This window comes from Heterodontus francisci, chromosome 47 (assembly GCF_036365525.1).
Source record: "Heterodontus francisci isolate sHetFra1 chromosome 47, sHetFra1.hap1, whole genome shotgun sequence".
Lineage (NCBI taxonomy): Eukaryota > Metazoa > Chordata > Chondrichthyes > Heterodontiformes > Heterodontidae > Heterodontus > Heterodontus francisci.
In genome coordinates, this window is record NC_090417.1 from 19,130,367 (window position 1) to 19,151,585 (window position 21,219).

The following is a 21,219-nucleotide window of genomic DNA, read 5'->3' on the forward strand; positions in this document are numbered from 1 at the left end:
TCCCCCCCCACTACTCTCTCTCCCTCCCTCCCCCCCACTACTCTCTCTCCCTCCCTCCCCCCCCACTACTCTCTGTCCCTCCCTCCCCCCCTACTACTCTCTCTCCCTCCCTCCCTCCCCCCCACTACTCTTTCTCCCTCCCTCCCTCCCCCCCACTACTCTCTCTCTCTCCCTCCCTCCCCCCCACTCGTCTCTCTCTCTCCCTCCCCCCACATCTCTCTCTCCCTCCCTCCCCCCCTCACTTCTCTCTCTTCCCCCCCCCCCACTTCTCTCTCTCCCTCCCTCCCCCCCACTTCTCTCTCTCCCCCCCCACTTCTCTCTCTCCCCCCCCACTTCTCTCTCTCCCCCCCACTTCTCTCTCTCCCCCCCACTTCTCTCTCTCCCCCCCCACTTCTCTCTCTCCCCCCCCCACTTCTCTCTCTCCCCCCCCACTTCTCTCTCTCCCCCCCCACTTCTCTCTCTCCCCCCCCACTTCTCTCTCTCCCCCCCCACTTCTCTCTCTCCCCCCCACTTCTCTCTCTCCCCCCCCACTTCTCTCTCTCCCCCCCCACTTCTCTCTCTCCCCCCCCACTTCTCTCTCTCCCCCCCCCCACTTCTCTCTCTCCCCCCCCACTTCTCTCTCTCCCCCCCCACTTCTCTCTCTCCCTCCCTCCCCCCCCCCCCCACTCCTCTCCATCTGCCCTCCACCCCCAGTCTTTCAGTTTCCCGAAATGGTTCTCTCTCTCTCTCTCGTGCACCTTCGTTGGCTTGATGGACTCTTGACTTGTGTTAGCTGGGACACGCTCTGTGATATAAACCTGGGATTGGGGAAGGGACTGCAGACCGAAGCCTTCAGTGTAATCATAGAATGGTGACAACACAGAAGGAGGCCTTTCAGCCTCTCGTGTCCATGCCGGCTCCCTGCAAAAACAAATGTACCATGTCCTGCTCTTTACCTGGAGTACGGCAGTTTTTTGTTCTTATGGTGCTTACTCCGCTGATTTGTAAAAACCGCAACTGAATCTGCCTCCTTAACACTCTGAGGCTGGTTGGGATATGAGACAGCAGGCTGGTGTGAATGTTGGTTTCACTGAGGATGCTGTTTTACCGTGCGGATTGTAACCCCAGACTCTCTCTTTCAGCTGCAGACGCACTTTGCGAGCAGACCAATTGTGCTGATCGGTTGGAATGTCGGAGCCCTTGTTGCTTGCCACGTAAGGAGTTCTGGTTAGGCTTGTTATTGGGTTTTAGTCGTTCAGTTGTTCATAGACTCCAGGCTAGTCACCCATCTCTGGACTCTGACAACTTGTCCCAAATTAAACGCCAGGAGCAACTCGGATTTATTCAGCATTGTCACAGGGAGAAACATCACAGAAATTCAGAACAGGGCAAACAACACGAAGCAAGAACTGAAGTGATTCTGGACAAGGAGCAAAGTCACAGTAACTGAAAAAAAGTGGGAACAGGAGTCTCCCAGAGGAGCAATAGCTGAGCAAGCAATAATCCAGAGTCTGGGGGTAATGTGAACAGGTTCAAGCTGTGTTCTATGACTGACGGCAGTACATTGTTACGGGCCTGGGGTGAACTCTGCACTTTAACCCTGATGTTTTGGTGCATCGTCCACACAGGAAATGCTGCAGTTCAGAATACCTCTGACTGAGTGCCTACTGGAGCCTGGCTGTGTGAGCAATCAGCCCTCTGATCTAAAAAAAAAAGGTGGCCATTTTGGCCTACGCCTGTATTGTGTCATGGGGCCATCCTGAGGGAGTCATTCGCTACTTTCATCTTCCAACACGAATCACAGGACATCCTGGCTGTTTTTCTCTCTTCGTCCTGCCACCCATGTGCACTGATGGTGATCAGAGCACTCGCATTTATTTTCTAGGAAGTGCTGTTTCTGTCTGCCTGAATCTATGATACTGTTAAGGAACACCCATGTAAACAGCGAAAGTAGTCTGTCCACCAGATTATGTGTTTGTAAAGTTTTTTTTGCTTTTACGTAGCGTTTTTCACGAGCTCAGGACATCCCAAAACACTCGACTGCCACTGAAGTACTTGTTTGAAGTGTAGTCATTGTGATAAGAAACATGCAGTAAAGTTACCAGTTGGTGTGTTTCTGTGCAGGTCTCGGTGATGGAGTTTGTCTCAGCTGTTGTCTGTCTCGGCTTCCCTCTGCTCACTGTTGAAGGACCAAGAGGAGTAAGGGTCACATTTTCATTTTATTTAAATGGAGAATTTTTGGTATAAATGTTGATGTTGGAACATGAAAGTTTATTTCAAGAATTACTCGCAAAGCATGGCTTAAATACAGAGTGAAGCTCCCTCTACACTCTCCCCGTCAAACACTCCCAGGCCAGATACAGCACGGGGTTGAATACAGAGTAAAGCTCCCTCTACACTGTCCCTTTCAAACACTCCCAGGACAGATACACAGCACGGGGTTAAATACAGAGTAAAGCTCCCTCTACACTGTCCCTTTCAAACACTCCCAGGACAGATACACAGCACGGGGTTAAATACAGAGTAAAGCTCCCTCTACACTGTCCCTTTCAAACACTCCCAGGACAGATACAGCATGGGGTTAAATACAGAGTAAAGCTCCCTCTACACTGTCCCTTTCAAACACTCCCAGGACAGATACACAGCACGGGGTTAAATACAGAGTAAAGCTCCCTCTACACTGTCCCTTTCAAACACTCCCAGGACAGATACACAGCACGGGGTTAAATACAGAGTAAAGCTCCCTCTACACTGTCCCTTTCAAACACTCCCAGGACAGATACAGCATGGGGTTAAATACAGAGTAAAGCTCCCTCTACACTGTCCCTTTCAAACACTCCCAGGACAGATACACAGCACGGGGTTAAATACAGAGTAAAGCTCCCTCTACACTGTCCCTTTCAAACACTCCCAGGACAGATACACAGCACGGGGTTAAATACAGAGTAAAGCTCCCTCTACACTGTCCCTTTTAAACACTCCCAGGACAGATACAGCATGGGGTTAAATACAGAGTAAAGCTCCCTCTACACTGTCCCTTTCAAACACTCCCAGGACAGGTACAGCGTAGGTTAGACATGTAGGAACTGGGAGCTGGAGTAGGCCATTCGGCCCCTCAAGCCTGCACCACAATTCAACTAGATCATGGCTGATCTTCAACCTCAATGCCATTTTCCTGCACTATCCCTGTATCCCCCGATATCTTCAATATTTAGGAATCGATCGATCTCTGGTTTGAACATACTCAGTGATTTAGCCTCCTTAGCCCTTTAGGCTGGAGAATTCCAAAGATTCACCACCCTCTGAGTGAACAAATTCTTCCTCATCTCAGTGCGAAATGTCCTACCTCTTATTCTGAGACTGTGTGCTCTGGTTCTGGATATCTCCAGCCAGAAGAAACATCCTTCCTGCACCAAACCCGTTGAGCCCTGTCAGAATTTTGTATGCTTTAATGAGATCGCCTCTCATTCTTCTAAACTCTAGAGAATACAGGCCCAGTCTCCTCAGTCTCTCCTCCTAGGACACTTCTGCCGTTCCAGGAATCAGTCTTGTGAACCTGCTTTGCACTCCCTTTGTGGCACACATATCTTTCCTTTGGTAAGGAGACCAAAACTGTGCACAATACTCCAGGTGTGGTCTTAGCGAGGCTCAATATGGACAGGAAAGCTCCCTCTACCATGTCCCATTGACCATTCTCAGGGCAGGTACAGCACAGGGTTAGATACCGAGTAAAGCTCCGTCTATACCAGGGGTGTCCAGCCTTTTCGCATGGGGGGCCACATTACAAATTTTGTCCTACATAGGGGCCAGTGAGCTAATTTCCGAAGGAGAAAAGCTTCAGAAATTTATTTTACTAATGATCATTCGAAGACTAATGTATTAATTTGCTATGTTGAAACTGATTTTGTGGGAGAGTTGGAATTGTTTTTGCGTGCACATGTCATCAATGTCCGCCTGCGCAGTTGTAGCGATGGAGAGTATTCCAGGTAGATGTCCATCTGTCAGGAGTGATCATGATAGCTTTCTCTCTCCCCGTCTCTGTCTCTCCCTCTGTATCTGTGTGTCTCTGCCAGTCTCTCTCTCTCTCCCTCCCCCACTCCCTCTCCCCCTGTCTTTGTGTGTCTGTCTGTCTCTCTCTCTCTCTCTCTCTCTCTCTCTCTCTCTCTCTCTCTCTGTCTGTCTGTATCTGTCTGTCTCTCTATCTTGTGTCTCTCTCTCTGGCTGTCTCTTATCTCTTCCCTCTCCCTGGCGCTATCTGCCCCCTTCCTCCGTCTCTGGGTCTCTTTGCCCCCTCTCTCTCTGGCTTTCTTTGCACCACCCCCTGCCCCACCCCCGGCTCACTGCCCTCTCTCTCTGTGGCTCTCTCTTCCCCCCCCCTCTCTCGTCAGGTCTAGGCCGCAAGCCTTGGGCTCACCCTCACTTAATCTGGTTTACGGTTTTGTTCATAGGGATTTGGGGTGCAGGGGGGCTACATTTCCCAGCACTTTCACTGAAAACAGCAGGGGTGGCCGATTGTTAGTCATAGAAATCTTTGGGCTGTAAGAAATTTCTCATTCCTGAAGCTGGAGCAAACGGCCGCGGGCCAAAACTTCATGGCGAGGAGGAGGAACAGCTGAGTACGGTTACATCCGCAGGCCGGGTGTTAATCTTTGGCTGGATGGATCCTGGCCTGCAGGCTCTACACTGTCCCCATCAAACACTGCCAGGGCAGGTACAGCATGGGGTTAGATACACTGTACACTGTCAGAGCGTAGTACTGCTTATTACGTCAGTGTGAGTTCTCTTTATAACGACAGCCATCACTATGGCTCTCTGAGTATCATGTTTCATTAGTCAAACATTAGGACAGTTCTGTGCTGTGACTCCCTATTGGGCAAGGTGGGAATTGAGAATATTTCAATCTTTGAAGTCGGACCATTAACTCCAGTAGATTTTCATTGCATCAGTCTGTGGAAAGTCAGCATTTAGCCCTGTCAGATATTCTATACAGTATTTGAGCAAGAACTCGGCCTTTCCCAGCCTCGGCAGGGAGTATTTGAGCAGGATCTCAATATTCCCAAACGTGGGGAAAAGCACAGTTGATGGATCGGTTTCCCGCAGTCAGTGCACTGAGAAAACTGGGTGCAGCTGAGTGGCGATGAACCCCAGTTTGAGCTGGTGACTGCAGTGTTGGAGGTGGAGAAATCCTGTACATGAGTATTTGTGGTGCTGCTGCCCCTGTTATTTCTGGGTTCTGTTTGCTGGGTGTATGCAGTGTTGCAGCTGGCACTGCTGCTGTGTACCCAGGCTGTCCCAGTCACAGCCAGGACAGATGTTTTTCAACAAAAACAACTTGAACTTATATTGCAACTACCGTCATTAAATGTACCAAGGTGCATCACAGGACTATTTAACAAACACAATCAGCACTGAGCCACTGAAGGAGATATTTGGACAGGTGGTTTCCATCTCAGGAAGCAGGTGGGATCATTGCAGATGCCGTAACTATAAACTTGAAAAGTTCTCTTGGTTTTTGGAACAGTTGTTTTGGTTTTGAAAATTGTGCATGTCAGTCCACTATTTAAGAGAGCAAAACCGGTGAATTGTAGGAAATTAGCCCAATATCTGTCATTGGACATTAATAGAGTCTATAATTAAAGATGGGGTCTCAACATCTTGAAATTTTTCAGCTGATCAGTAAGAAGCAGCTTCAATTTTTCAAGGTTCGGTCATTCTTGACCAATCAGATTGAATTTTTTGAAGAGGTGGTTTAAGTAGTGGAGAGGGGAATGTCTGTGGATATTATTTATATGGAGTTCCAGAAGGCATTTGATAAAATCCTGATTAAGTGATTGTTAGCTAAACATTGAAGCTCATGGAATTGAAGGCAAAATCTTGACATGGCTATGAGATTGGCTGAGTTGCAGGAGACAGAGTCTCGGTATAATTGGCAAGTTCTCTCATTGGCAGGGTGTGACTAGTGGTGCCGTGCAAGGATCTGTGATGGGGCTTCAAATGCTGACTCTATTTGTTCACACCTTAGATGATGGGCTAAAAAGGCACGTGTACAAATTTGCCAATGACACAAAGATAGGCAGCATTGTAGATGGAAGCATAACATTACAAGAGATTGAATGAGTGGACAAAATTGGCAAATGGATTTCAATGTAGGCAAGTGTGAGGCCATCCACTTGGGATGTGAAAAGGATAGAACTAAGTACTTTCGAAATGGTGAAAGGTTGGAAACAGTGGAGGTCCAAAGAGACTGGGGTCCAGGTACATAGATCAATAAAATGTCATGAGCAGGTACCGAAAGTAATCAAAATTCTAATGTAATACTGGCCTGTAGTTTTAGAGGATGAAAATACAAGAGGGCAGAAGTCATGCTTCAGCTATACAAAGCCTTGGTTTGCCCACACCTGAAGTATTTGGAGCAGTTCTAGGCCCCACACTTTAGGAAAGATATATTGGCCTTGGAGGGAGTGCAGTGTAGATTTACCAAAATGATAGCACGACTCCCAAGGGTTCAATTAAGAGAGCGATTAAGTAAACTAGGTTTGCATTCTCTGGCATTTAGGAGGTTAAAGGGTGCTTGAATGGCACTTTTAAGCCATGAAGGGGAACAGACAGGATAGTCAAATTAGCACAGGCTTGAGGGGCTAAACTGTCTACTGCTGTTGCTTTGAATTCCAGAGCTTGGGGATGAGGGAGTTGAAGACACAACAGCCCCTCCATTCCCCAATGGGGAGCTATATTTAATGATTGATGGAATGTTTGAGGACTAACGTCCGGTTTGCTACTGTGATGTTCAAAGTCAGGTCTTTCCCCTTCAGGATGTTGATGACCCGTTGCTGGATATGAAGACCCCTGTCTTATTTGTAATTGGGCAAAACTCAGTGCAGTGCAACACTGACGCCATTGAGGATTTCCGGGAGAAGCTGCGAGCAGAAAATAGTATGGTGATAGTTGGAGGCGCAGACGACAATCTCAGGTACTCGCACAGCTTGAACCCTGAACATCTCGTCCCTTTCAGTGTGTTACAGCCAGGTGAGAAAGGTGTCTCGGGGTCTCTTTCAGCCTTCACCTGGTCTTAGTGTAACTGGGTTTAATTTTTAAACACACCGTGTTTTGAGCTCCCTCTTGGTGAATCCTTGTTCACCACTTACCAATTATAAGGCAAAGAAATGTACACAAACAGGCCTTCTTAGATATTAAGCAGACCAGTGAAATTTATTAAAACTTAAACTTCAACTCTATTTCGGTTAATGCCTACGGACACACGTCGCGCCCCACGCTAGCATGAATATGCGATACGCACATGCAAATAGAGACAGAAAAGAGCAGAAGAAAAACTTAAGTAGAGAAGTTTGAGGCAATATCAGGAGAGTTTCTTGTTACTGTGCTTAAAGCTCACAGTAGTCCTTTTGTAGGTAGTTCTCGCTTGTAGGTAATTCTTGCTTTTCGTTGGGGCCCAGTATTCTTTTTAAACCTTGTTCGCTGTTGGAGACTTTTCTCTCTTGGAGTTCCTGTGTCTTCAATGGATTCCAAACTGCGGAGAAAGAGATGAGCAGACAGGAAAGAGGCGGCGGCTTGCCAGCCAAGAGAGGTCTTTTCCAGTCCAGGTTCAAATTCACTGTGGCAAGTTCAGGTTCCGAGTACTCCAACAGCCAGTTAGTCATGGGGCTAAGCTGGTTTCACCACGTCTATTGTGTATTGGGGGAGCAGTTACCAGTTCCTTTGTTTCAATACTGTCTGCTAGTGTGCAAAAAAAGGTCGAGGCGGCGAGGGGCCTGGCAATTTCTTCTGATAGGCCCTCTTCCCAGCAACAGTTTTAAGTTTCATGTCCATGTGACGAAATTATGTGCCTCATTCTTGGCAGTTGGGGGCCTGCATGACAGGTGGCTTAGTTGGAGCACTTGTCCCCAAGTCCAAAGATCCTGTATCGAGTGCCTGCTGAAAATATTTAAGCAAATAATACGGGCTCATGTTCCCAATGCATTTCTGAGAGAGCATTGCACTGTTGGAGGGTCGGGGCTGAGGGAGCACTGCACTGTCGGAGGGTCAGGGCTGAGGGAGTGCTGTTCTGTCGGAGGGTCAGGGCTGAGGGAGTGCTGTTCTGTCGGAGGGTCAGTGCTGAGAGAGCGCTGCACTGTCGTAGGGTCAGGGCTGAGGGAGTGCTGTTCTGTCGGAGGGTCAGTGCTGAGAGAGCGCTGCACTGTCGGAGGGTCAGGGCTGATGGAGTGCTGTTCTGTCGGAGGGTCGGTGCTGAGAAAGCGCTACACTGTCGGAGGGTCGGCACTGAGGGTGCACTGCACTGTCTGAGGGTCAAGGGAAGGGAGTGCTGCACTGTCGGAGGGTCAGTACTGAAGGAGCGCCCCACATTGTCAGAGGGGCAGTACTGAGGGAGCACCCCACATTGTCAGAGGGGCAGTACTGAGGGAGCACCCCGCATTGTTTGAGGGGCAGGGCTGAGGGAGCACCCCGCATAGTTTGAGGGGCAGTACTGAGGGAGCACCCCGCATAGTTTGAGGGGCAGTACTGAGGGAGCACCCCGCATTGTTTGAGGGGCAGTACTGAGGGAGCACCCCGCATTGTTTGAGGGTCAGAGCTGAGAGAGTGCTGCAATGTCGGGGTATCAGTCCTGAGGATCCACCTCACTGTCAGAGGGTCAGTACTGAGGGAGTGCCCACATTGTTTGCGGGTCAGAGCTGAGGGGGTGCTGCACTGTCGGGGTATCAGTCCTGAGGATGCACCACACTGTCAAAGGCTCAGTACTGAGGGTGCTCTGCAATGTCGGAGGGTCAGGGCTGAGAGAGTGCTGCATTGTCGGCGATGCTTTGTTTTTTCGGTGAGACTGCGAATCCATCTGCCCTCTGAGATCGATGCAAAAGATCCCAGATGGTCATTTGTCAGCTTGCTCTCTGTAAATTGCTGTATTTCCTATATTACAACAGTGACCACACTTCACAGGTACCTTCTTGTCTGTAAAGTGCTTTGGACAATCCTGACGTCGTGTAAAATGCCATACAAATTCAAGCCCTTGGTCCTTCCTGCTCTCTGCTGTTTGCAGAGCGTTAGTGAAGGGATTACTCCATTCCTTAGTAATAGATCCCAGCAGAGCTCAACCGTGCTCGAGTTGACACAGGGAGAGATTGCAGAATACCAGTTAAGGATTTCTGAGCTAATTCCTCCACCAAAACCCCCCCAACACTGATACATCTTACCCTCCATAAACCAACTCACTGCCTTCCCGTCACCTATTTACATGAATTAACGCAGGTCAGACCTGAAAAAGAGTGGAGGAGTTTCTGGCCTGCTGTTTGCTACATTAACTTGTTGAGTCACTCCTGCTCATTTATACAATGCTGTGTGACAGCCTATTCCCACAGAGTTTCTCTCTGCAGGCTCTAGCATGTCAGGAGCCTTCACATTCCCCTGTCACTGCTCTGCAGCTGCGTGATTTCACTTCGGTATCATGAGATGTACGAAGTCCCACACAGAAGAACAGGAAGGGCCCATGCGATGTTCCTGCCATCTTGAACCCAGGTGGAGAGCAGCCTGGGAAGAGGATGGTGTACTTGGAAGTGGTGGTTGGTGTGGTAGGATGGGAAGGGAAGGGGGTGCACGGAGGGTGAATTTGGACTGTAGAAAACTCATGGTGTTTCTTCACTGCAGGATCAGCAAAGCGAAGAAGAAGATGGAGGGTCTGACGCAGAGCATGGTGGACAGGTGTATCCAGGTACTCTGACTAACATAGGGAATGTGGTTCGCTGACTCTCATTGCCACTTGTGTGGACGGATGCACTCACTGTCAGCCACATGTCGACTGTCACACTCAGCCTGTCACCCACATATGGGAATTATTTGCTGGCTGCAGGGGTCTCGGCATCGGGGGCAACTGACGCTGAGATCGCCACGTTGGCGCAATACCGGAAGGGTCACCGTATTTACTGCCAATCAGGCACTTAACTGGACAGTGGCGGGCCTTCCGTAGGATTTAGGACCCCTGTCACCGGGCGAGCTGCCGGCCAATCAAAGGCCAGCAGCTGGAGCGCCACCGCAGAGGCAGTGACTGCTGCTGGAGGTGATTGTCCTGGAGGCCGAGGATCATCGCAGGACCCAGTCCTCTGGTTTGTCAGGGTGGGAGGAAGGTCGGCAGCAGGATAGGGGGGTTCGCCACTTCCTGATGCCCGGTCCCTCGTTCAGGCGCTAAGTGCCTTTGAACAGGAAACCTGTCCCCCACCGCCAGCCCACCAGATTTTCTGCTCTCGCCAACTCCAAACCTGCTGTGGGGAGAACATAAAATTCCCCACATGGACTGTGTTGCAACCTCAGTCAGCCCGTTAACGTGAAAAAGACGAGATATGAACCCCCAGGCCAGTTTTAAGCATTGCATGAAAAGATGTCATGTTTCAAGACTTGTATTATTACAACTGAACTGAAAGACGTCCCCATGAACTAAATCATACTTTGCAAGTAGTTGATATCGCAGGTTTCAAAGAAAGATTTTACTAATTAAAAAAATACTTGAAAACACGACACCGCACTTAAAGGTTATATAGTCCTTTTTAATGGTGAAATCCTTTGCGGTTAAAATTTTAGTTTTTTTAGTTTGAGATACAGCACTGAAACAGGCCCTTCGGCCCACCGAGTCTGTGCCGACCATCAACCACCCATTTATACTAATCCTACACGAATCCCATATTCCTACCACATCCCCACCTGTCCCTATATTTCCCTACCACCTACCTATACTAGGGGCGATTTATAACGGCCAATTTACCTATCAACCTGCAAGTCTTTTGGCATGTGGGAGGAAACTGGAGCACCCGGAGAAAACACATGCAAACACAGGGAGAACTTGCAAACTCCACACAGACAGTACCCAGAATTGAACCCGGGTCGCTGGAGCTGTGAGGCTGCGGTGCGAGCCACTGTGCCGCCCAAAATTCTCAAACTGCTCCCAGTTGCACTGGGTTGGTTCTCCAAGACCTTATCAAAAATCTCACTCCTCTCCGCTCACTTCTCCGAGCACTTCCGGTCTGAACATCCTTGAATAAGGTGATTCCTGGTGATCCTACTGGTCTTTTACTTATCTGCGAGTTTCGACTTTCAAAACGTGTTCAGGTCTTGGCAGCCTTTTGCTGGAACTGGCTTCCAAAGAAGAGCACAGGAACAGGCCATTCGGTCCTCCAAGCCTGCACCGATCTTGATGCCCGCCGAAACTTAACACCTTCTGCACTTCCGGGGCCCATATCCCTCTATTCCCTTCCTATTCATAGATTTGTCAAGATGTCTCTTAAACGTCGCTATCGTATCTGCTTCCACCACCTCCCCTGGCAGCAAGTTCCAGGCACTCACCACCCTCTGTGTAAAAAAAACTTGCCTCGCACATCCCCTCTAAACTTTGCCCCTCGCACCTTAAACCTATGTCCCCTAGTAACTGACTCTTCCACCCTGGGCAAAAGCTTCTGACTATCCACTCTGTCCATGCCGCTCATAACTTTGTAAACCTCTATCATGTCGCCCCTCCACCTCCGTCGTTCCAGTGAAAACAATCCGAGTTTATCCAACCTCTCCTCATAGCTAATGCCCTCCAGACCAGGCAAGATCCTGGTAAACCTCTTCTATACCCTCTCCAAAGCCTCCACGTCCTTCTGGTAGTGTGGCGACCAGAATTGCACGCAATATTCTAAGTGTGGCCTAACTAAAGTTCTGTACAGCTGCAGCATGACTTGCCAATTTTTATACTCTATGCCACGACTGATGAAGGCAAGCATGCCGAATGCCTTCTTGACTACCTTATCCACCTGCGTTGCCACTTTCAGTGACCTGTGGACCTGTACGCCCAGATCTCTCTGCCTGTCAATACTCCTAAGGGTTCTGCCATTTACTGTATACCTCCCAACTGCATTATACCTTCCAAAATGCATTACCTCAAATTTGTCCGGATTAAACTCTATCTGCCATTTCTCCGCCCAAGACTCCAACCGATCTATATCCTGCTGTATCCTCTGACAATCCTCATCATTATCCGCAACTCCACCAACCTTTGTATCGTCCGCAAACTTACTGATCAGACCAGCTACATTTTCCTCCAAATCATTTATATGTACTACAAACAGCAAAGGTCCCAGCACTGATCCCTGCGGAACACCACTAGTCACATCCCTCCATTCAGACGAAAGCACCCACCCACTGTTACCCTCTGTCTTCTGTGACCAAGCCAGTTCTGTATCCATCTTGCCAGCTCACCTCTGATCCCGTGTGACTTCACCTTTTGCACCAGTCTGCCATGCGAGACCTTGTCAAAGGCTTTACTAAAGTCCATATCGACAACATCCACCGCCCTTCCCTCATCAATCATCTTCGTCACTTCCTCAAAAAACTCAATCAAATTAGTAAGACACAACCTCCCCTTCACAAAACCATGCTGTCTCTCGCTAATAAGTTTGTTTGTTTCCAAATGGGAGTAAATCCTGTCCCAAAAAATCCTCTCTAATAATTTCCCTCCCACTGACGTAAGGCTCACCGGCCTATAATTTCCTGGATTATCCTTGCCACCCTTCTTAAACAAAGGAACAACATTGGCTATTCTCCAGTCCTCTGGGACCTCGCCTGTAGCCAATGAGGATGCAAAGATTTCTGTCAAGGCCCCAGCAATTTCTTCCCTTGCCTCCTCAGTATTCTAGGGTAGATCCCATCAGGTCCTGGGGACTTATCTACCTTCCAGGAGCAGGTGTTCCCACACTCTGTCTGTGTCTGTGTGTCTCTCTCACTCTCTCGTGCTTGAGCTGCCACTAATGGTTGTCTTCCTTTCTTACAGCCTGCCTTGAGGCTGCCACCGCTAGTTTTTTTTCCTTAGAGCCCATCTGCCTTCAGAAAATCTGTTAAAATCATCTGGACTCAAAACTCAATAGCTTATTGTACTGCTCCAAAATGCTGAGTCCACATTCTGGTTTTCACAGAGGCACTTGAGACATCCATTCTTCCCAGGTGTTAACAGCTGCCTGGTACAGTTAAATCTTCCAGATTACTGACTCTATGTTTTACGACCCGAAAGTCTGCTCAGGTGAAAGCCATTTTTCGGGTGTTAGCCCTGCAGTCTCTGCTTTTCAAAAGAAAGTCTTTCATCTGAGTTCTCTGTAATGGTCATAGAGTCATTGAGTTATACAGCACAGAAACAGGCCCTTCGACTCATTGTAGCTGTGCCGGCCGTAAAGCACCTGTCTGTTCTAATCCCATTTTCCAGCACTTAGCCTGTAGCCTTGTATGCTATGGCGTTTCAAGTGCTCATCTAAATACTACTTAAATGTTGTGAGGGTTCCTGCCTCTACCACCCCATCAGGCAGTGTGTTGCAGATTCCAACCACCCTCTGGGTGACAACATTTTTTCCTCAAATTCCCTCTAAACCTCCTGCCCCTTACCTTATTCTGTGCCCCCTGGTTATTGACCCCTCCGCGAAGGGAAAAAGTTTCTTCCTATTTCCCCTATCTATGCCCCTCCTAATTTTGTATACCTCAGTCAGGTCCCCCCTCAGCCGTCGCTGCTCGAAGGCAAACAGCCCTAGCCGATCCAGTCTCTCTTAATAGCTGAAATGTTCCAGCCCAGGCAACATCCTGGTGAATCTCCTCTGCACCCTCTCCAGTGCAGTCACATCCTTCCTATAGTGTGGTGCTCAGAACTGTACACAGTACACCAGCTGTGGCCTAACTAGCGTTTTATACAGCTCCATCATAACCTCCCTGTTCTTATATCCTGTGACTGGGATAATAAAGGTAAGTATCCCATATGCCTTCCTAACCGCCTTATCTACCTGTGCTGCTGCCTTCAGTGATCTATGGACAAGTACACCAAGGTCCCTCTGACCCTCTGTACTTCCTACCATCCATTGTATATTCCCTTGCCTTGTTAGTCCTCCCAAAATGCATCACCTCACACTTCTCAAGATTAACTCCCATTTGCCACAGCTCCGCCCATCTTACCAGCCCATCTATATCGTCCTGTAATCTAAGGCTTTCCTCCTCACTATTTACGACACCACCAATTATCGTGTCATCTGCGAACTTATTGATCATACCTCCTGTATTCACGTCTAAATCGTTGAATGCACACTACAAACAGCAAGGGTCCCAGCACTAATCCCTGCGGTACACCACTGGTCACAGGCTTCCAATCGCAAAAACAACCCTCGACCATCACCCTCTGCCTCCTTCCACTAAGCCAATTTTGGATCCAATTTGCCAAATTGCCCTGGATTCCATGGGCTCTTAGCTTCTTAACCAATCTCCCATGCGGGACCTTATCAAAAGCCTTACTGATGTTTGTGATTACTACATCTACTGCTTTACCCTCATCGACACATCTAGTCACCTCCTCGAAAAATTCGATCAAGTTAGTTAGACACGATCTCCCCCTGACAAAGCCGCATTGACTAACCCTGATTAATCCCTGCCTCTCCAAGTGGAGATTAATCCTGTCCTTCAGAATTTTTCCCAACCACTGATGTTAGGTTCACCGGCCTGTAATTATCTGGTCTATCCCTCCTACCCTTCTTGAATAATGGTACCACATTCGCTGTCCTCCAGACCTCTGGTACCTCTCCTGTGGCCAGAGATAGGAGATTCAATGGTTAGAGGAACAGACAGGAGATTCTGTGGTCGCGAATGAGACTCCCGGATGGTATGTTGCCTCCCAGGTGCCAGGGTCAGGGATGTTTCGGATCGAGTCCACAGGTTTCTTAAGGGGGAAAGGGAGCTGCCAGAGGTCGTGGTACATATCGGTACCAATGACATAGCTAGGAAAAGGAATGAGGACCTGAAAAGCGAATATAGGGAGTTAGGTTGGAAGCTAAAAGGTGGGACGAGCAGAGTAGTAATCTCAGGATTGTTACCGGTGCCACGTGCTAGTGAGGCGAGAAACAGGGAGCGAGTGCAGCTGAACACGTGGCTACAGAACTGGTGTAGGAGGGAGGGCTTCAGATATGTGGATCATTGGGAAACCTTCTGGGGAAGGTGGGACCTGTATAAGAAGGACGGGTTGCATCTGAACTGGAGGGGCACCAATATCCTGGGCGGGAGGTTTGCTAGAGCTCTTCGGGAGGGTTTAAACTAGTTTGGCAGGGGGATGGGAACCGGAGCCACGGATCAGTGGATGGGGTCGCTGTTGAACAGGCAGATACCGAGTGCAGAGAGTCTGCGAGGAAGGTTAGACAGTTGACAGGGCAAAGTTGCAGCCAGTATGATGGGTTGAAGTGTGTCTATTTTAACGCAAGAAGTGTCAGGAATAAGGGTGATGAACTTAGAGCATGGATCAGTACTTGGAGCTACGATGTTGTGGCCATTACGGAGACGTGGATATCACAGGGGCAGGAATGGATGTTGGATGTTCCGGGGTTTAGATGTTTCAAAAGGAATAGGAAGGGAGGTAAAAGAGGTGGGGGAGTGGCATTGCTAATCAGGGATAGTATCACAGCTGCAGAAAGGGAGGTCGTCGAGGAGGGTTTGTCTACTGAATCATTATGGGTGGAAGTCAGAAACAGGAAAGGAGCAGTCACTTTGTTGGGAGTTTTCTATAGACCCCTCAATAGCAACAGAGACACGGAGGAACAGATTGGGAGGCAGATTTTGGAAAGGTGCAGAAGTAACAGGGTTGTTGTCGTGGGTGACTTCAACTTCCCTAATATTGATTGGAACCTCCTTAGTGCAAATAGTTTGGATGGAGCAGTTTTTGTCAGGTGTGTCCAGGAAGGTTTCCTGACTCAATATGTAGATAGGCCGACTAGAGGGGAGGCTATGTTGGACTTGGTGCTTGGCAACGAACCAGGCCAGGTGGCAGATCTCTCGGTGGGAGAGCATTTCGGTGATAGTGATCACAACTCCCTGACCTTTACTATAGTCATGGAGAGGGACAGGAGCAGACGGGATGGGAAAATATTTAATTGGGGGAGGGGGAATTACAATGCTATTAGGCAGGAACTGGGGAGCAGAAATTGGGAACAGATGTTCTCAGGGAAATGCACGACAGAAATGTGGAGGTTGTTTCGGGAGCACTTGCTGCGACTGCTGGATAGTTTTGTCCCGATGAGGCAGGGAAGGGATGGTAGGGTGAAGGAACCTTAGATGACGAGAGATGTGGAACAGCTAGTCAAGAGGAAGAAGGAAGCTTACTTAAGGTTGAGGAAGCAAGGATCAGACAGGGCTCTAGAGGGTCACAAGGTAGCCAGGAAGGAACTGAAGAATGGACTTGGGAAAGCTAGAAGGGGACATGAAAAAGTCTTGGCGGGTAGGATTAAGGAAAATCCCAAGGCGTTCTACACTTGAGGAACAAGAAGATGGACAGAGTGAGGGTAGGGCCAATCAGGGACAGTGGAGGGAACTTGTGCCTGGAGTCGGAGGAGGTAGGGGAGGTCCTAAATGAATACTTTGCTTCAGTATTCACTAGTGAGAGGGACCTGGTCGTTTGTGAGGACAGCATGGAACAGGCTGATATGCTGGAACAGGCTGATATGCTCGAACAGGTTGAGGATAAGAGGGAGGATGTGCTGGAAATTTTGAATGATATGAGGACAGATAAGTCCCCGGGGCCAGACGGGATATACCCAAGGATATTACGGGAAGCGAGGGAAGAGATTGCTGCGCCTTTGGCGATGATCTTTGCTTCCTCACTGTCCACTGGAGTAGTACCGGATGATTGGAGGGTGGCAAATGTTGTTCCCTTGTTCAAGAAAGGGAATAGGGATAACCCTGGGTATTATAGACCAGTCAGTCTTAGGTCGGTAGTGGGCAAATTATTGGAGAGGATTCTGAGAGACAGGATTTATGATTATTTGGAAAAGCATAGTTTGATTAGAGACAGTCAGCATGGCTTTGTGAGGGGCAGGTCATGCCTCACAAGCCTTATTGAATTCTTTGAAGATGTGACAAAACACATTGATGAAGGAAGAGCAGTGGATGTGGTGTATATGGATTTTAGCAAGGCGTTTGATAAGGTTCCCCATGGTAGGCTCATTCAGAAAGTAAGGAGGCATGGGATTCAGGGAAAGTTGGCTGTCTGGATACAAAATTGGCTGGCCCATAGAAGTCAGAGGGTGGTAGTAGATGGAAAGTATTCAGCCTGGAGCTCGGTGACCAGTGGTGTTCCACAAGGATCTGTTCTGGGACCTCTGCTCTTTGTGATTTTTATAAATGACTTGGATGAGGAAGTGGAAGGCTGGGTTAGCAAGTTTGCCGATGACACGAAGGTTGCTGGAGTTGTGGATAGTGTGGAAGGCTGTTGTAGGTTGCAACGGGACATTGACAGGATGCAGAGCTGGGCTGAGAAGTGGCAGATGGAGTTCAACCTGGAAAAGTGTGAAGTGATTCATTTTGGAAGGTCGAATTTGAATGTGGAATACAGGCTTAAAGACAGGATTCTTGGTAGTGTGGAGGAACAGAGGGATCTTGGGGTCTATGTCCATAGATCGCTCAAAGTTGCCACCCAAGTTGATAGGGTTGTTAAGAAGGCATATGGTGTGTTGGCTTTCATTAACGGGGATTGAATTTCAGAGCCGCGAGGTTATGCTGCAGCTCTATAAGGCCCTGGTTCGACCACGCTTGGAATATTGTGTTCAGTTCTGGTCGCCTCATTATAGGGAGGATGTGGAAGCTTTAGAGAGGGTGCAGAGGAGATTTACCAGGATGCTGCCTGGACTGGAGGGCATGTCCTACGAAGAAAGATTGAGGGAGCTAGGGCTTTTCTCATTGGAGCGAAGAAGGATGAGAGGTGACTTGATAGAGGGGTACAAGATGATGAGAGGCATAGATAGAGTGGATAGCCAGAGACTTTTTCCCAGGATGGAAAGGGCTATCACCAGGGGGCATAATTTTAAGGTGATTGGAGGAAGGTTTCGGGGAGATGTCAGAGGTAGGTTCTTTACACAGAGAGTGGTGGGTGCGTGGAATGCGCTGCCAGCGGTGGTAGTAGAAGCAGATACATTAGGGGCATTTAAGCGACTCTTGGATAGGTACATGGATGACAGTAGAATGAAGGGTAGGTAGTTAGTTTGATCTTAGAGTAGGTTAAAGGTTCGGCACAACATCGTGGGCCGAAGGGCCTGTACTGTGCTGTACTGTTCTAGGTTCTATAACAGCCTGGGATACATCTCATCTGGGCCTAGGGATTTATGCACTTTTGGTAGCCAAAACTTGTGTCTTCTCCTTCTGCAGAGTGGTACGAGGTTACCTGACATTACGAACTCCTTGAACCTGTCAAAAATCCCAATTTTTAAAACATAATGATAAAAACTCCAGTGTTCAAAACAACTGACGCACCCCCCCCCTCCCCCACTCAGACAGGTCCACTCCGACCGTCAGCTGCGCGCTGGCGTACATGCGCTGTTACTGTCACTCTTCAATTGTTGTTATGCTTGTGCTGTCATACTTGTGTGGGCAGTCACAGGCACGATCACTGTCACACACTTTGTGCATTGACTGTCATCACTCACGCCCTCGATCCACACATGACACACTTGATTTCTTATGTAGCCCACACAGATTATGATGAAATTAAACTATTTGGGTCCCTTCCCGCCCCCACGCTCCCACCAGAGGTTGTATCTGATCCCTCCCTCCCTCCCAGGCTGGTGCTCCGATGACCATGTGTAATGAGAAGTTATTGACAGCCCTTGTGGATCTTTTAACCTCAGGATGAAATTGGCGATTTCCTCACTGGTGTCCTAACCAAGACTGAATCACAGTCGGGGGCTGAAGCAAAGGATGTGGATGCAGAGAAGAAGAGGAGATGTCGGGATGCACGCAGGGACTTGGCTTTTGAGCTGCCGGAACGAAGTAGTCGCCCCACGTCTCCCTTCAGCCGAGTCCCTGCCTCTCCCTCTGGTTCTGAGGTAAATTCGTTATCACTGCATTCACCCATCACCCATCTGCTCCTTGACCTGCATTGGCTTCTGGTCTGTCAACGTCTCCATTTTAAAATTCAGATTCCTCCATGGCCTCACCCCTTCTATCTCTGTAACCTCCTCCTGACCTACAACCCTCCCTATCTCTTTCGCTCCTCCTATTCTAGCCTTGTGCGTATTCCTGATTTTCTTCACTCCGCAGGTGGCCGTGCCCTCAGCTGCCTGGGCCCGAATCTCTGGATTTCCTCCCTAAACCTCTGCGGCACTCCCTTCACTTTTCAGAGTCTCCTGAAAAGTGACCACTTGGACGAAAGTTTTGGGCACCTGCTTGAATGTCGTCTCCTTCAGTGCAAGCTGTTGTTCAGTGGACTTATTTAACTTATTTCATGTTGTTGCCAATCAGTGTGGCACAGCTGTTTGTAGAGGAATTGGGTAGGAATGGAAGGTGGCATAGACACTGCATTAGAATTGGGAGGGCAGGACCTGAGAATTGTGGGTTGTATATTGAGTATAGTACAGCAGGGATTGCTATACCAGCAGTATGTTAATTATTTCTACAGGAAGTATTTTGCCAGCTCCATGATAGCCCTGTGCCAATCAGGAAGATCCCAGGGTTTATTCCCTTGACTACGCTGTGATGGTTGAGCTTAGCTCCCGTGCTGATTTGCTGCACTGCCCTTTGGACAGGGAGGGGAGCAAGGCCGTGTTTCGCTGCATATCAGTGCGTGTGTACGGACACATCACTATCAACAGTGGCTCATTGGACAACACTTAGCTCTGGGACAGCAGGTCATTGGTTTAAGAACTGCTCTACAGACTTCACATAATCCGGCACACACTCCCATTTCAGTACTGAGGGAGTGCCTCACTGTCAGATGGTCAGTACTGAGGGTGTGCCGCATTGTCGGAGGGCCGGTACTGAGGGAGCGCCACAGTCTCGGAGGGTAAGTATTGAGGGAGTGCCTCACTGTCAGATGGTCAGTACTGAGGGAGGGCCACAGTGTCGGAGAGGCGGTACTCAGGGAGCGCTGCGGGGTCGGAGGGGCGGTACTGAGGGAGCGCTGCGGGGTCGGAGGGGCGGTACTGAAGGAGCGATGCAGGGTCGGAGAGGCGGTACTGAAGGAGCACCGCGGGGTCGGAGAGGCGGTACTGAGGGAGCGCTGCTGGGTCGGAGGGGCGGTACAGAGGGAACGCTGCGGGGTCGGAGGGACGGTACTGAGGGAACGCCGCGGGGTCGGAGAGGCGGTACTGAGGGAGCGCCGCGGGGTCGGAGAGGCGGTACTGAGGGAACGCCGCGGGGTCGGAGAGGCGGTACTGAAGGAGCGCCGCGGGGTCGGAGGGGCGGTACTTAAGGAGCGATGCGGGGTCGGAGAGGCGGTACTGAAGGAGCGCTGCGGGGTCGGAGGGGCAGTACTGAGGGAGCGCCGCTGGGTCGGAGAGGTGGTACTGAGGGAACGGTGCGGGGTCGGAGGGACGGTACAGAGGGAACGCTGCGGGGTCGGAGGTACGGTACTGAGGGAACACCGCGGGGTCGGAGAGGCGGTACTGAGGGAGCGCCGCGGGGTTGGAGAGGCGGTCTGAGGGAACGCCGCGGGGTCGGAGAGGCGGTACTGAAGGAGCGATGCGGGGTCGGAGGGGCGATACTGAGGGAACGTCGGAGGGGCGGTACTGGAGAAGCGCTGCTTGGTTCGGAGGGGCGGTACTGAGGGAGCGCCGCGGGGTCGGAGAGGCGGTACTGAGGGAGCGCCGCTGTGTCGGAGGGGCGGTACAGAGGGAACGGTGCGGGGTCGGAGGGACGGTACAGAGGGAACGCTGCGGGGTCGGAGGGACGATACTGAGGGAGCGATGCGGGGTCGGATGGACGGTACAGAGGGAACGCTGCGGGGTCGGAGGGACGGTACTGAGGGAACGCCGCGGGGTCGGAGAGGCGGTACTGAGGGAACGCCGCGGGGTCGGAGAGGCGGTACTGAAGGAGCGCCGTGGGGTCGGAGGGGCGTGACTGAGGGAGCGCTGCGGGGTCGGAGAGGCGGTACTGAGGGAACAGTGCGGGGTCAGAGGGAACGCCGCGGGGTCGGAGGTACGGTACTGAGGGAACACCGCGGGGTCGGAGAGGCGGTACTGAGGGAGCGCCGCGGGGTCGGAGAGGCGGTACTGAGGGAACGCCACGGGGTCGGAGAGGCGGTACTGATGGAGCGATGCGGGGTCGGAGGGTTGATACTGAGGGAACGCCGCGGGGTCGGAGGGGCGGTACTGGAGAAGCGCTTGGTTCGGAGGGGCGGTACTGAGGGAGCGCCGCTGTGTCGGAGGGGCGGTACAGAGGGAACGGTGCGGGGTCGGAGGGACGGTACAGAGGCAACGCTGTGGG

At 50.2% G+C, this 21,219-nt stretch overlaps 1 protein-coding gene across 8 annotated transcripts in view; it reads left to right on the plus strand.

Moving 5' to 3' along the window:
- The window catches only part of kansl3 (KAT8 regulatory NSL complex subunit 3), a 65,454-nt gene that overhangs the window by 8,153 nt on the left and 36,082 nt on the right, over positions 1 to 21,219 (plus strand). For 7 of the 8 annotated variants that reach the window (XR_010971145.1, XR_010971146.1, XM_068023227.1 and 4 more), the window contains 5 exons: positions 1,122 to 1,193; positions 2,104 to 2,178; positions 6,792 to 6,949; positions 9,634 to 9,697; positions 18,645 to 18,842. Coding sequence is in view for 6 of the 8 variants with exons in the window: in XM_068023227.1 (XP_067879328.1) it covers positions 1,122 to 1,193; positions 2,104 to 2,178; positions 6,792 to 6,949; positions 9,634 to 9,697; positions 18,645 to 18,842 (567 nt within the window). In the remaining 2 variants the exon portion in view is untranslated. The remainder of the gene's footprint in view (positions 1 to 1,121; positions 1,194 to 2,103; positions 2,179 to 6,791; positions 6,950 to 9,633; positions 9,698 to 18,644; positions 18,843 to 21,219) is intronic. The other variant, XM_068023224.1, reaches the window with a different exon arrangement.